Here is a 14,509-nt window from a genome sequence, read left to right as displayed (position 1 = left end):
TTCAACATGCTTGATTAAAAATGTGTTTATTTTCTGTAAATATTTAAAATATAGACATTTGTTGCTACTGGGTACTACAGATGGGTAAATATTTTACCAGATGTGAAATCTGGTAAAATAATTACTCAGCTGTGAGATGCAGCAGATAGATAGATAGATAGATAGATAGATAGATAGATAGATAGATAGATAGATAGATAGATAGATAGATAGATAGATGGTTATCCAGTCCATATCTTCCAATATGTTGTCTGACTGAAAGTAATAAGTAATGCCTTGACTTGAATCTGACCACTGGTCGTTTCCCATGGCTGTCGCTATTTCCAGTTAAATGTGATCAAAAATCATCATTGTATTATACTTTGAGAGATTGCTATCATATTCCCTAACATAAATCTGACTAGGGAACAAAATTGTGTGCTTACTGTAGGAGAAGAGCCCGCAGACCTCTTTTTGTTTCTGGCTCGTTGTTTGCGGTGTTTGGGGGATTAGTGGAATGGGAAATGCGGAGCTCCGACACAGGATGTGGAGTCACTGCTGGATTGCATCGCCTCTCCCCTCTTTTTATGATTCCGACATAGAGAGAGAAGCCTGGCTTGCAGCTGAAGAGATCGAAGTAAGCTACGGATCGCGCATTTTTCGGCGTCTTTAGTTTGGGGAAACATATAATCCGGGTATAACGGTGAGTTTGGTTGAAGATCTCTGCCTCGCATCGCATCAACACGTTTGTTTATTCCCAGTTAACATGTTTATGCTGTTTTTGTGGCGTAACTTTTCACCTAGACCGTAAAATGTAACGCACAGTTTCAACTCACAATATAAGTTGAAGAGCTTTACATTTTTTTTAAAAAGTGAAAAACAAACAAACAAACATTTAATTTGACTAATTATGTAAAGACATAAACCTCTTACAAAGCTCCAGAGTCATTTAGGAGCTATTTGTTAATTGTGTTTGTGTCCACATTAAATGCTACTGTAATTATGTTGGTTTTGCTAGGAGAGTTGCAAACTTCAAATCAAAAGTTTTAAGAATTTTGACCTTAAAATGTCAACAGTGGCATAATATAATCAATGCTTTCTATTTAAAAACTAGTCATCAGGGAACTGAGAACCTAATATCCATTGTGAAAATAACCAAGTGAAGGTGGACAAAGCATCCATGTGGTGCTTTCTTCAAGCTCTGATATTTCTGAATACATAAGTTTACATCGACTAATTGTCTCATCAAACAACCTCTAAATGTCTCAACTGTGAGGTTGACAATTCAGTTACACACAAAGATTTGACTTAAATGATCCGTATTACGGTTTGATGTTATTTGTCTCTAACTTTTTCTAAAGGTTTTTCAGTTTTGCAGAGATTAATGTGCTTCAGTGGCAACCAGGGGTGGGAAAAAAAAAACCCTGTATCAGACAGTAATCATTTCAAAGTGGCTGCAGCTCAAGCATATGTGGTACTAATAGCTTTCCTATGCTTTGTGCAGCCTCAGAAGGAGAGGTGGGGGGTAATGACAGGCTGCTTAAATCCCCCACATCATGCCTTTCGTGCCTAAACATGCATTAAACAGACTGTGTTTCTCTGTTGTCTGACTTACTGGAAACAGTCATTTGCAGCTCTATAAACGATCCGATTTCCTGATGCCGTTTCAGGCGATGACCCACGTCTGGACCCTTGTGTCAGCGTTGCTGCTGCTGCTGCTTTTGCTAGTGACTGGAGTTGTGAGCAACCATGAAGAAAATGACAACGAAGTCCTCAAACAACTGGAGACCAAACTCAACAGGAGCCAGGTCAGTCAGATGTGTGGAGCTTTTTTGTTTTGTTTGCTTGATCTATAAAAAGTGAAGGGATGGGAGGGAACATTATGTAAAATTGACTTTTTTTGAGCTTTATATCATAATCCCTTGTCAAAAACATTCTTGTACTGTTGCCTTGATTTTTTCGTTTATGTTTGAGGAATCCATTATTCTCCGATGGCAGCCATTCGGGGGTGCCTAAACGCTTGCCCCTACAAGCACCTCCTATTTCTACAAAGCTCCTCCTCAGAGCTGAAGTCTCCAAGCTGAAAGAGCTCTCCTCCTCTACGCCTTCCTCACTCAGCTCCTCCAGACTAGTGGCAGCAACAATGAGAAATTTATCTGTATTTGTTTTGTTTTTTTTTTTATCTTTATTTCACTTTTTTTGTCCTTCTTGTTTTCAACTTTTCAATCACCTTGGTCAACAATTTGTCTTGGTAGAGAAAGAAGACTTAAACAGCAAAATGGATCTCTTTTAGGCTTAAAGCTATGAATAAACCTTGTATATTTTTGCATTTTTGTGTTTCAGAATCCAGAAATTGAGAATGCAATCAGAAATATCACAGAAGTGATGGAGAGTCGTACAGCAACCACATGTAGGTTTTCTATGTCTTCAGTGGATTGTGCTGTTTTCCTTTTTTGTTTGTTTTGTAATACAATTGAAAATAAATGTAAAACCTTGAGCTTTTTCCAATTTAGTTACTGAACAACAGCAACCCTCAATATGTTTTGTCATAAAAAAAGAGAAATATGACGTTTACATTTCACTCCATCCTTCCACCTACAATTGAGCAACCTTAAGTTAACTATTTAATATGAATTCAGTTCTATTGGGCTACATTTCATTGAGATATGAGTGTAAAAGGTTGCCGAGTACAAATACACACTCCTTTCTCAGCATTTTTGAAAAAAAAAAAACATTTACTGGTTTTTGCTGCCATGTCACAGTTCTGTACTACTTGGCTTGCTTCTGATCTGTCAGATAAAATCCCGATAAAACGCATCGAAGATTCCAGTTGCAACATGACAAATTGAGGAAAAAGTTCAAGGATTATTAATACTTTTACAAGTCACTGTGTTGCTTTCTTTCTACATAAACAGCTCCAACGATTATGACGTCTCGGCCGAGCCCCACCCGTGCTCGGCGTCCAGGAAACCAGGTGACGCAGGGGGGCAGCACTGCTTGCGGCTGTCCGTCCGGGACAGTGCAGAGTGGCGACAGCTGTACTTGCCCTGTAGGATTTGCTCTGCACGGAGCAGCCGAGTGTAAAGGTGAGACTTGCAAGCACAGAGCGATGATTTAAGATGATGTTTGTGGTTCTGGAAATCCAGGGGAATCTCTGTGGATGTTGTGAAATTGTCCTCAAGTTTAGAACTGTAGGCAGGTTGGCGCAAACAATGGAGGAATTTGTCATGGAAAAAACGACAAATTCTCAAAAAGTGGAGCTATTTTAAGGAAGTAGCAGAATCAATCTTCCACCTGACTCTGTTAGACTCTATGTTTTTGTATTTTTTTTTATATAAATTTATGCTCTTAGCTCTTCCACATCATGTCACATTTGATCTTGTATCTTCCCCTCATCTGTCTCCATTCACCAGATGTTAATGAGTGTGAAGGACCCGGGCCATGTGGTCCCCATGCCAGCTGCACTAATACCCCCGGCTCATACTCATGTTCCTGTCTCCGTGGCTACCTGATGGGTTCTGGAGGGTGCCAGGGTTTGTCTGCCTCCATAAATGTGTGTGTGTGTGTGTGTGTGTGTGTGTGTGTGTGTGTGTGTGTGTGTGTGTGTGTGTGTGTGTGTGTGTGTGTGTGTGTGTGTGTGTGTGTGCACGCATGTGCGGCATAGAGAAAGATATGTATATTTTAATAAAGCTAGAGCTTGTGTGTCATGGTTATAAAGAATATCTCCTTTGGATTTTTTTTACAGACATAGATGAATGTGCTCTGGCTGCGGTCACGGGCTTGCAGGCCTGTCAGGAAGGGGCTGAATGCACAAACACCCCTGGTTCCTTCATCTGCTCGTGCCCAGTGGGATATGTAAGGGCTTTGAATGGACAAGGCTGTGTAGGTAAAGTGCATTTTGGGATGTGATACGAACACTGCCTTCGTGATGAAAAAAATAAAATAAAATAAACGTGAAAGATTCCTGCGTAGCGGGGCCCTGAATGACTGAATAATCATGAATAACCCTCTTGATCTTGGCCCTCCACCCTGACTTGGACAGCTGTTGATTTTCGTCCTGTGTAGATGTGGATGAGTGCAGCTTTGAGGAGCTGTGTCGCCGTGAACTGGGAAACGTGTGTGTGAACACTCCCGGCAGCTTTCTGTGCCAGTGCCAGCGGGGCTTTAGAGCCGAGGCCCCTGCCTGTGTTGGTAAGTCTTTTATTAAATATCACTGGAACAGACTCATATTTAGATCTGAGTCGATGCTTTCAGTATCTAGGTATAATTCTCCTGAAAGTGAGGAGTATTCTAGTGACAGATTTACAACCACTTAAGCTTAATCAGAGCCCTGACTGAGGTAAAGTGGGTTTCAACACAATTTGTAATGTGACTTTTTTTGTGTAAATAACACATATTTTAACTTAGCTGTAAAATATTTAAGAGAAAATCTGATCCGCAGTGAATAAAAAGAAGAAGAAGAAAAAAACTATTGTATGTCACTCTGCTCCTGTCCCAGATGTGGATGAGTGCATGGAGAGTCCCGAGTTGTGCGAAGGTCAGGGTGTGTGTGAGAACACGCTCGGGAGCTACAAGTGTATTTGTCGACCCGGTTACCAGGGAAACGGCACACACTGCGAAGGTAAGCAATTAGTGCTGACGTCTCTCTGTGGAAAACTCTGTTTCCCGACGACGGGGTCAGCTTCCTTGTGTGCGCGGGTTTTAATGCCTGCTGTTATGCCTTCCATTAAAATTATCCTGGGCGGCAGAATGGCTATGGAACAGAAATGAACTGAATTTTAGATACTGCTTTGCCAAAAAAAAATAAATAAATAAAATAAAATCTCTTCCTAGATGAGAACGAGTGCACATCAGGCATCCACAGGTGTGACACCAACGCTCGGTGTGGCAACATCATCGGTTCGTACTTCTGCCAGTGTTACCAGGGCTTTAATGGAGACGGGCATGCTTGCTTTGGTGGGTAAGAGTTTTTTTTTATGTGAATGCTTTACCACAAAACATGGCTGAAAATTTCCTAACCGCGGTTGAGAATGAAAGTCCGTCAAGTTTCTCCTTATTTGCAGATGTTGACGAGTGCCTTCTCAACAATGGGCACTGTGAACACAACTGCACCAATGAATTAGGAACGTACAGCTGTCAGTGTGCTGCAGGCTACCAGCTGGACCAAGGTGGACATAACTGCACAGGTAATTTATTTTGTAAGAAAAATGTTGATCGGAAAAAAAAACACACACAAATAATTTAATTGTCTTTTCCTGAGTAGCAAATGAAGATAAAAAAAAGAACAAACAAACAAAAAAAAACACTGCTTTGTCCACACTAACTCCAACAATTATGAGTCTAGGGTACTTCCACATAAGACACGTAAAACTGGTCAAAAAGAAAAAGGCGGCAAGTCATTCACATAAAAAAAAAATATGTGTTTATCTGCTGACACCTCAATGTGTTTGAAAGTTGTCCAAGCCTAACTTATGATATGTTTTTTTCAGACTAAATTATGTGGATAGACTGAAAATGTTAACTCCCTAATATTATTTTGAAGATGTACAAAGATTTCAGAAGATAACTGGTAATAATCGGAGGTTTTCTTATTTCCTGCAGAATCTAGTTTTCCTGCAGTGTTATTTCTGGCATGTGCAGGAGGAACAAGTGGAAATTTGGTTTTTGAATGTTTATTTTTATTTTTATGGCCATACACTATAACAGTGCTATGCTAGGGGCGTCACGTAGTGCAGCGGTAAGGCGGTCACCCCACATACAGGGACAATAATCCTCAACGCGACCATCGTGGGTTTGTTTCGTAACCTTGAGACCTTTGCCTCTTCCAATCTGCTCTCTCTGTTCATTTCCTGTCTGTTAAACTTTCACAAAAGGCCACTAGTACCAAAAATCTTCAAAAACCAAATTGCTATTCCAATAATATTAGTGTTAGAATACACATATTAATAACATTCTTTCCCTTTCTTGATCAAGCTGAAACTCTGGGCATCAAGTACATTTTTTCTGCATGTTTTTGTACTTTTATAAATTGATCTTTTATGTTGATGTTTTTTAACACAAGTGAAGATCCTAAGGGAAAAGCAAACTACCTCGGACATCTGAAAGCAGTTTGGAATCACGTTTTTTTTGTTTTGTTTTGTTTTTTTCTGTTCAGATGACAGTTTAACTACTTTCTGTTAAAAGTTGCAAAGAAACAGCCAACGCTTACCTCAAGCCCGTATTCACAGAAGTAATCAATATAGGTGATTGATTAATAATGAATTACCAGTCCTCTTGTGTTGCCCAAGCCTGACGTGTAAGATTCACTGCAACAACTGATCTTCAAAATCACATCGCCTTTGCAACATTTTTTCATTCACGCAGCAGAAACTGTTGAATAATGCAAATTAACTTGCAATGTTGTTTACCGCTATGTGACTTCCAAATCTTGACACCCTTTAATTCCCATACTTGGTGTCTTCAGCCTGGAAGTAAATTAATAGCCAGTGAATAATGTCTTATAAAGTGCAGTGATGCGCCTCTTTCCAAAAAACAAGAAAGATAAGGAGGTGAACACTGAATATTAACAGTAAAGCTCCAAATTCATATTCTGCTCTTTGCTTATAAAAGCTGAGGAAGAACAAATAATTGTGGCAGCCTCTTTCAGCAGTCAGTAATGTGTTGGTAAAGACAAAAGCTTACTTCAATTTGGCCAATAAAACTGAAATACCCACAAATTCCACCGTCCTCCAGCAACACTGCCAGTTGATTGAATACAATTTGCCTCTCCAGCAGGAATTAAACTGTGATTTCACCCAAATTACGTGTCGGCAAAAGGCAGCAGAGAAATCAAGCCTCCGCTGACCTTTGCGTCAATCTTAAATGACGCTGAAAAACATTACTCGCTTCATCCAAACTTGTAAAATCGCAAACATCTGCTGTTCAATCAAAGTCTAAATGTTTGTGGCGAAGGAGTTATCTAAATGTTTCTGATCCTCCCAGATGTGGACGAGTGTTCAGCTCCAAATGGGACCTGTGAGCACATTTGCGTCAACACTATAGGCTCTTTCCACTGCTCCTGTAAACCGGGCTACCAGCTGCACATTGATGGCCGCACCTGTGTAGGTCAGTAACCCGCAGGCACTCATTCACTTAATGCAGCAGTTTGCATACTCGTTTTCAGTCATTTAAAGCAGCTCAGTTTCAGCAATTTACCAGCATGTATAACGGGGGGGTGAAAAAAACTGCTATGAATATGTAATCTGTTTTTGTTTTTTTGTTTCTGTTTTTATGTGTTTACCAGACAGGATGTTTGCATGCCTGGACATAACTGAGTGTCCTGGGGACACATTTTTAAAAGATTAGTAGCTAAAGAAAAACTAAACCAGCATTCTGATGTACAGAAGAAGCAAGACTTGAATGCCTAAAAGTTAATGTTGACAATTTTCCCCTCTGTTTGCACTCAGACGTCGACGAGTGCAAGCTGCAGAATGGTGGATGCTCTCACGCCTGTACCAACTCTCCTGGGGGATTCACCTGCCACTGCCCGCGTCCTCTGTTGTTGGATACTGACAACCTCACTTGCACTAGTGGGTTCCCGAACATGTGACTAACATTAGTTGTTAATGTGTGAAGTACATTGACCTGCCAGGTTGTCTACTTGTGTTAAGGAGGACATATCATCATCCTCCTAAGACATAAAGTGGGTCTTACATAATTTTCAACATTTTTATTCTCAATTGTGTTAAAATATATGAGGGAATAGAGACCCAACAGACCGGCACCCCTACCAGAGATTTAAAAGCACTCTTAGGACTTTTCTTTTCTATAAAAAGAACTGTTTTGCCACTTCACCTCGACATTGTAGACGTACAAATATTTATACCGTGAGGTTTTTGTGGACTGAAGTGCAAAAGCCACTTAATCTGCAAAAGATAAGGTGGTAAACACCTGCAAAAATTATATTATTTTTTCTGTTATTATTACAATCAGATGTCCCAGTATCGCCACATTTATTTATTAATACTGTTTTAAACAACATGTGTGGCTATCTTTTAAGAGCTGGAATGAGAATTGAAACAAAAAGTATTTACAGAAGGATTTATTAATACCGCATGGCAAAAACAAAATGCATAAATATCAACTGTGCGGGCAGCATAGAGGATTTCTGAGGAAACAGAAAATTCCCTGACCCTTTATACATGTCCGGCGTTCTTGTATGAGGGTCTACTATTTGACATTATGTACATAAGAGCAATAAATAAATTATTTCTCTTTCCTGATGGGGTTCAAGCTTTTGAGGTTGGAAGGCCTCCTCTAATCTTTAGCTCGCTCCATCTGTTCTCTGTTTGATTCAAGACGGGACTCTCCCCGGGGCTACAAACTTATAACACTTCAAGTTAGAAGTATTATAAAAGTGAAATATTTCTTTAAACCTAAAACTGCCCGGGTTCTGAATACTTTTGTCGTTAAAGGTACCCTAATATGAGTTGCTTTTTTTTTTTTAAACTCTGACTGTTTTTCAAATAAAACTTAACCAAGAAGTCAGCAGGAGCTCAATAACATCCATCCTAATGTATGTGTGCTCTTTGGGATCCTGATTCTCTCTAATGCCAAACTTGACACAAATTTATTTTCTTTTGTTGTTGTTATTTTTTTGCATCGCAAAGCTTTTAACCTAAAATGACACATTTCTGAGTTGTGAGCCAAAACACCGAGCTAGGACTATAAAGCTCTTTTTATTCAGATAAAACACTGAAAATAGAAAATATTACATTTAGATTCTGACCTATCTCCCATTGAATTGAGATTTGCCTACAGAGAAAACTGATTCAGGACTGTCTATAAAACCTCTTTCTATCCCTCATGCTTCCTTTGTCTTTGAAAAGTAAATAACTCTGGACTTGTGTGTAAAACTACTTTGTAATGCTCCTTCAGTGAACTAGATTTAAACTGATATCTTGTCTTAAATGCATTTTTCTATCGGGCCAATAAGGCACTAGGGAATTTAAAGCTCCTGTTCTTCTTGACACAAATAGATGCTACCTCTTGTCTGCTAAGAAATGGAGGCTGCGACCACGTATGTTCCCGGAGAGCTGAGGGCGACATCCAGTGTAGCTGTCGCGCAGGTTGGAAGCTGGGAGACGACCTCAAGAGCTGCGCTGGTGAGACTTCATCCTCACTCTTCAACTTTGCCCCTGTAAAGTTTTTAGGATATTCTATTAAACCTCATTTATGCAAGAAACTCTGCTAGTCGATTTGATTTCAATCACGCCACTACAATCCTGAATTTCCTCAAATTTCACCATCTGCTGAAAGCTTCCTCCAAATGCAATCTCTTTTTAAACATTTACTGCTGTCGGCTTTCAAGCTAAAAAACATAACAGAAGTTGGACGGGTTTCACAGACCGGTATCAAACGCTCATCCTTTTTCATGCTTGCCAGTACGAAGGCGAATCAAATTACATGAGCTGGAAAGTGCCCACAATTAATGTAATCAAATCTTAGCAACTTCTGCTGTTGCCAAGTTTTACACACTATGTTTCCATCCAAATTTGTTTTGTCACTTCATCTCAAAAGTATTTTCCAGGCTTTTAAACTGTCTCCCCATCTGTCCCTCCCAATGAGACGCGAACGAGTGCGGGGACTTTACAAACGGAGGCTGTGAGCAGCTCTGTGTGAACCACCCCGGGGGGTTTAACTGCACCTGCAAGGAGGGCTACGAGGTCCGAGCTGACGACCCCACCAGGTGTCGACGTGAGTCAAACATCTCATTAATATGTTTGGCGATAGCACCTCTTTTACGCCCGAGCTGAGTTAATGCGCGTCTTATCTGCTCCAGCTGTGTGCGACCCACCGTGTCAGAACTACGGAGTGTGTGTGGGGCCAAACAGCTGCGACTGTCCTCCAGGCTACCCTGGTGTGGGATGCTCAGGTACAAACCTTAATGTAAATGGTTGTAGATAGAGGGATGCTGGTCATTTTGCCTCTTTGCTGTTTCATGGTTTTGCAGCTTTGGTTGTTTTGCACCCAGATTTATATTCAACAAGCTGCCCATTCATACCGGCTTTGACAGTTGACGAGCTAAAAGAGTTTTCAATATCTGTAAGAAAATGTGATTCCTTGATTCAAATTAATAATATGTACTGCCTTTAAATTGCTTCAAGTTATTTTGGTCATAAATCGGCGACATTTTAAAAGTCAGCTTGCCTGAAAAGGGACAAGAGCAACGACCGATAAAATGTCTTCATACAGTCAGATTAAAAGGGATTTTGATCCTATTTATGATTATTTAACTAGGAAATTCAGCAAAACAATGATCAAAAGCAATGAAATGATATTCACTGGTTTAAGCACAGGTAGACTCAAAATTATTCAGCCCCCCCCCCCCTCCCCCGGCACATTTAGGTTTAACGTGTTCCTTTAAATCGACGGAGATGTTTCCGCTGACTTTGTTGAACGTTCACAGACCTTTTGGTTAAATTTATCTGAAAAAGACACTTAAGTCAGCAAATCAGTCACATGCTGTGAAAAAAATCTGTTTTTATAACCGATGGTAAGGTATAGTTCATCCCAAAACTATTCCTACCTCTGGCAGACTAAGGTCTAAATTCAAAACTATGTTTAAAAACTGTGAAAGTATAAATTAAGGTTGTGATAAATCCTTGTTGGTTGTTTCAGCCATTTGCTCTCCACCCTGTGCCCATGGAGGAACCTGCATGCGCTGGAACATGTGTTTGTGTCCTTCTGGGTGGACAGGAGAAGGCTGCCACACAGGTACTACGTCCAACTTCATCAGCTTGTGAGAGTCAACCTATCTCTGTAACTTTGTGTCGTAGAAAACGCATGCTTGGAAACGACATGTTTTGATTTGCATTGTTCCAGTTTTGTGTACTCTATCTGTGACTGTTCAGGTTTAACTTTTTTTTTTTTTTTTTTCATCTCTCCATGATTAGCTGTGTGTGAGCTGCCGTGTGCAAACGGCGGACGCTGCGTCGGCCCTGATACCTGCCAGTGTTCCTCTGATTACACGGGCCCCCAGTGCCTGTTGCGTGAGTGAAATTGCAACAAAACATCTGAGTGACAATTTTTTTATTTTTTTTACTACTTTAGCAACTATAAAAAGTGTTGATAACATAAAGTAAAAACATGAAAACAGTTCATTTAACCAGATGTAAGCAGTCTTGTGTTTCTAAGAGGTTTTTCTTTTGTGTGTTTTGCAGCACTGTGCACCCCAGCCTGTCAGAATGGGGGAAGATGTGTGGATGTTAACAAATGCACGTGTGTTGCTGGATGGCAAGGAGCTCGATGCCAGATTGGTAAAACAACGAAAATGTTCAATCTCTATTAAGTTCATTGTAGCTTGTGTATCTGTTTTAATTTAGTAAGCTCTGTAAATCAACTATGTCATTGCAAATGCTAAACCAAGTATTTTATGCACACACGCACACATATATTTGCAAAAGAAAAAGAAAAAAAAAAGAAGTAAAAAGAATAATTAATTTTTTTAGGATATAGAGTCTGTATCATAATGATGGAGCATCAAAGCTTTTGCTGTAATCAGTTAAATTAATTAAAAGTTAATTAAACTTGCTGCTGATTTATAATGGGGATTCAGACTATAATCCATCAAGAGAACTGTTGCATTGTTTCTTAAAATAAATTAATTAATTAAGCCAGAATACAGTTCCTCATCCCTGAGGCCGTGTTACCTCACAGAAAACACACACCGGTTTACGGGCCGCTTGGAATCGCTCCGCTATTTGTTCGATGTCTTTTTCTGGTCACTGAGTCTCACTGACAGGCACAGAGATGAGCCATGTTGAACTGAATTAGTCTAGACGTCTTTGGTCCTCTGTTCTCTTCTGTCTCCATCAGAGCCCATCCAGTGTCAAAAGCCCTGCAGGAACGGAGGTGTGTGTGTGGGCCTTAACCGATGCCGCTGCGCCAAAGGATTCACCGACAGTCTCTGTGACACAGGTTTGCCAATAACTTTCAGATTTCATATGCATGTGTGGCCAAAGGTATGAGGAGAATACTAAATCAACGGTAACTTATCAGTCCCTTGGATCTGTTTCGTTTTTAAACTTTCACAGTTTTAATTTAACAATGGATTAGAAATCAAGATGTCTCACTTTATGCTATGGCTATATTGAAATAGGGTCCCATTTGCTTGATCAGTGGTCTGTAACCTGCAGTCCTGAAGCTGCAAGTGGCTCGTCAGTTCATTTAATGTGTTGAAAAATGAAATATTGCACTGTCTTGTTTGTTTCGTTCATTTACTCGGTCCAAACCATGAAAAGAAAAAAAGAAAAAAACTGGTCCAACCCTATTAAATTTTCTAAGTGGATACAAAGGAAAAACAGATGTTTCCTCTTAGTAATACTGTGGGATGTCACTGTAGCTGTAACAACACGATGTGTCCCACCTTGTCAACACGGAGCCACCTGCAACCCGCACAACACCTGCACCTGTCCAGAAGGCACCGCAGGCCTGCGCTGTGAGAGACTGTAAGTGTAAAAAGGAACATAATCTAACATGCGTAGAAAATCTAACATCAGCTTTTCTTCAAGTTCCTGTTTTTCTGGCTGGTCAGCATCAAGTACTTGATAATGACATATGAGTCTCATTGTAAACAAAATATTGACTAACTAGTTAGTTTTTTTTTACCAGGATTAAACAGCATGAGCGTGGTGATCATTTAGACTTTTATATTTTGATTAGTTTGTGTTGTAATGTCATACACGGCAACCCTTTAATTTTTCAGTTCCTTGTGCTTGACTGTAATACGTTACATATTTTTATGTATTTAGAGTCGAACTTGTGTTGCAGTCTTTGCTCTCTCTTATGAAAGAGAGAGCTTTCTTCCATAGTTCCTCTGAAGTTATTCATGTCCAAGGGTCATCTTTAGTTAGCTTTCTATTTGTGTTTCACAGAATTGTGCATTAATTCAGTTTGTTCCAGTTTCATTTCCTTGGCTTTCTCAGTGTTTATTTCTCCTGAGATGCAACAAATTTCTGACTTCTCCAACCTGATACCAGTTTCAGCTACCGGCCTATATAAATAATCCATTATCTGTTTGTTTCCTGAGTTTTCAACCAAGATGTTTTGTTTTTGATTACCTGGTCAGGACTCTTGTTTGTTTTTTTGTTTTGTTTTATTTTTATCAAATTGTTTACTTCCCCTGCATGTTTTCATTCCTTCAACACAACACAATTTGACACCTTTTTTGATGATTTCACATTTAAACAAATAGAAATTATACTTACCTAAAGCACAAAGTCAGCAGTTATTTTTCTAATTGAAAAACAAATAATTGATTATTACAGAAACAATAATGTAATATGTGTTTTTTTAACATATCAAGTCAGAGAGCAAAAGTCTTGGAAGATAAATACATATTTTAAGTAAATACATATGTTTTGCACAAAACATTGCAGATTGTTTCTGTACTAGATAATATGTTCTAAAGTTGTGAGTTTTGGCTTCTCCACATAGTCCTGCTCAATGACAAAGATTTGGTGACTTTTTGAAGTGAGGATGAATAATTGCTCTGCTTACAGTAGCAACTCTAATAAATAATGTGTGCGGTGCAGGACGTGTCCTGTAGTCACGACGGTGGTCAGCACAGCTCGTGCTGTGAGGAAAGCTGTCAGGGAGAGCTACGTTGACCGCTGTGGACCGCTGGGAGTTCAGCTTTGCACTAAATACAGGTCAGTTGCCACTCAGGTGTGCATTATGTTATTCTGGAAAGAAGGTGTTGTTTTTATAGAAATAAACATGTTGTGTAAGTCTTTTTAGAGTTCTTTTTTTTTTTTTTTAGTACAAAGCAAATCTGTGTGTGTGAGTTGGAAGGAAACATTTTGAAACAATATTAGATGCAAATCGGAATGAAATCATCCACAACGCTGTTGCCTTTTCTGCCCTGTGATTGTGTTTGCAGGATGAACCAGGCTCGTGTGTACCTGCAGGCCTACAGGGTTGGCTACAAAATCCAGTGTCCTGTGACGAAGAACACATGAGCTGTGCAGGATACAGTAAAACATGCACAACATCTGCAGCAAAAAGTATGCTGCCACATGGACTGAATTCAGACAATCTCAGAACTGGGAACAACTGTGGGAGCCGCTCAGGGTTTTAGCTTCGCTGTTGAAATAAAAGAGTCGCGTTTGATGGAAATGCTGCTCTTTGCATGTCATTTTGGTTGATTAAGAGACATATCTGTAAATCTAATAATAAAAAAAAAACAATCATGACTTTCTTCAAATTTGAAATGGGCTATCAGTTCATCATTTTTAATGATTTGCTTTCAAATGGCAGTACATTTGTAAATATTTTCAGTAAATTCCAACTGTCAGTATGCAGGTGGAAATCAATTGTCAGCTTCAAATAGAATCACCCACGCTCACTTACACTTTATATTCAGTCGCAGGTTTTAAAATAGACATATAAAGGATTTGCTCTTAGGTGTTAGTGGTTACTTAGCAACTGTGAGAAGGTTTTTTTATTTGATTTTTTTAATTTATTTTTTTTCACACACATCAACTCAAAA

At 39.5% G+C, this 14,509-nt stretch overlaps 1 protein-coding gene across 2 annotated transcripts; it reads left to right on the top strand.

The window, feature by feature from the left end:
• The first annotated feature begins 501 nt into the window (after positions 1-501).
• On the top strand, positions 502-14,231 carry LOC106916800 (uncharacterized). 2 transcript variants are annotated; one of them, XM_014985336.2, is made up of 22 exons: positions 504-682; positions 1,650-1,787; positions 2,323-2,389; positions 2,895-3,065; positions 3,393-3,512; positions 3,725-3,865; positions 4,045-4,170; positions 4,478-4,600; positions 4,813-4,935; positions 5,043-5,165; positions 6,961-7,083; positions 7,425-7,547; positions 8,997-9,122; positions 9,586-9,714; positions 9,800-9,892; positions 10,639-10,734; positions 10,914-11,009; positions 11,181-11,276; positions 11,836-11,937; positions 12,362-12,467; positions 13,554-13,670; positions 13,901-14,231. In XM_014985336.2, exons 2-22 carry the CDS (start codon positions 1,653-1,655, stop codon positions 13,977-13,979), a joined length of 2,415 nt encoding a protein of 804 aa, XP_014840822.2. In that variant the 5' UTR covers positions 504-682; positions 1,650-1,652; the 3' UTR covers positions 13,980-14,231. The 2 variants fall into 2 exon arrangements, with proteins under 2 accessions (XP_087861076.1, XP_014840822.2); XM_088004950.1 differs by having other exon boundaries at positions 502-682; positions 13,554-14,231.
• Positions 14,232-14,509: the final 278 nt, after the last annotated feature.

This window comes from Poecilia mexicana, unplaced genomic scaffold, assembly GCF_051168715.1.
Source record: "Poecilia mexicana isolate PSO_F unplaced genomic scaffold, ASM5116871v1 scaffold_4, whole genome shotgun sequence".
NCBI classification, from domain to species: Eukaryota; Metazoa; Chordata; class Actinopteri; order Cyprinodontiformes; family Poeciliidae; genus Poecilia; species Poecilia mexicana.
This window is presented reverse-complemented; position numbering and strand designations above follow the sequence as displayed.

Coding starts and splice junctions, on each gene's coding strand:
- LOC106916800 (XM_088004950.1), top strand. CDS start 1,653: ATGACCCACGTCTGGACCCTTGTGTCAGCGTTGCTGCTGCTGCTGCTT. Junction 1,788..2,322: donor CCAAACTCAACAGGAGCCAG/GTCAGTCAGATG, acceptor TTTGTGTTTCAG/AATCCAGAAATTGAGAATGC. Junction 3,866..4,044: donor GAATGGACAAGGCTGTGTAG/GTAAAGTGCATT, acceptor CGTCCTGTGTAG/ATGTGGATGAGTGCAGCTTT.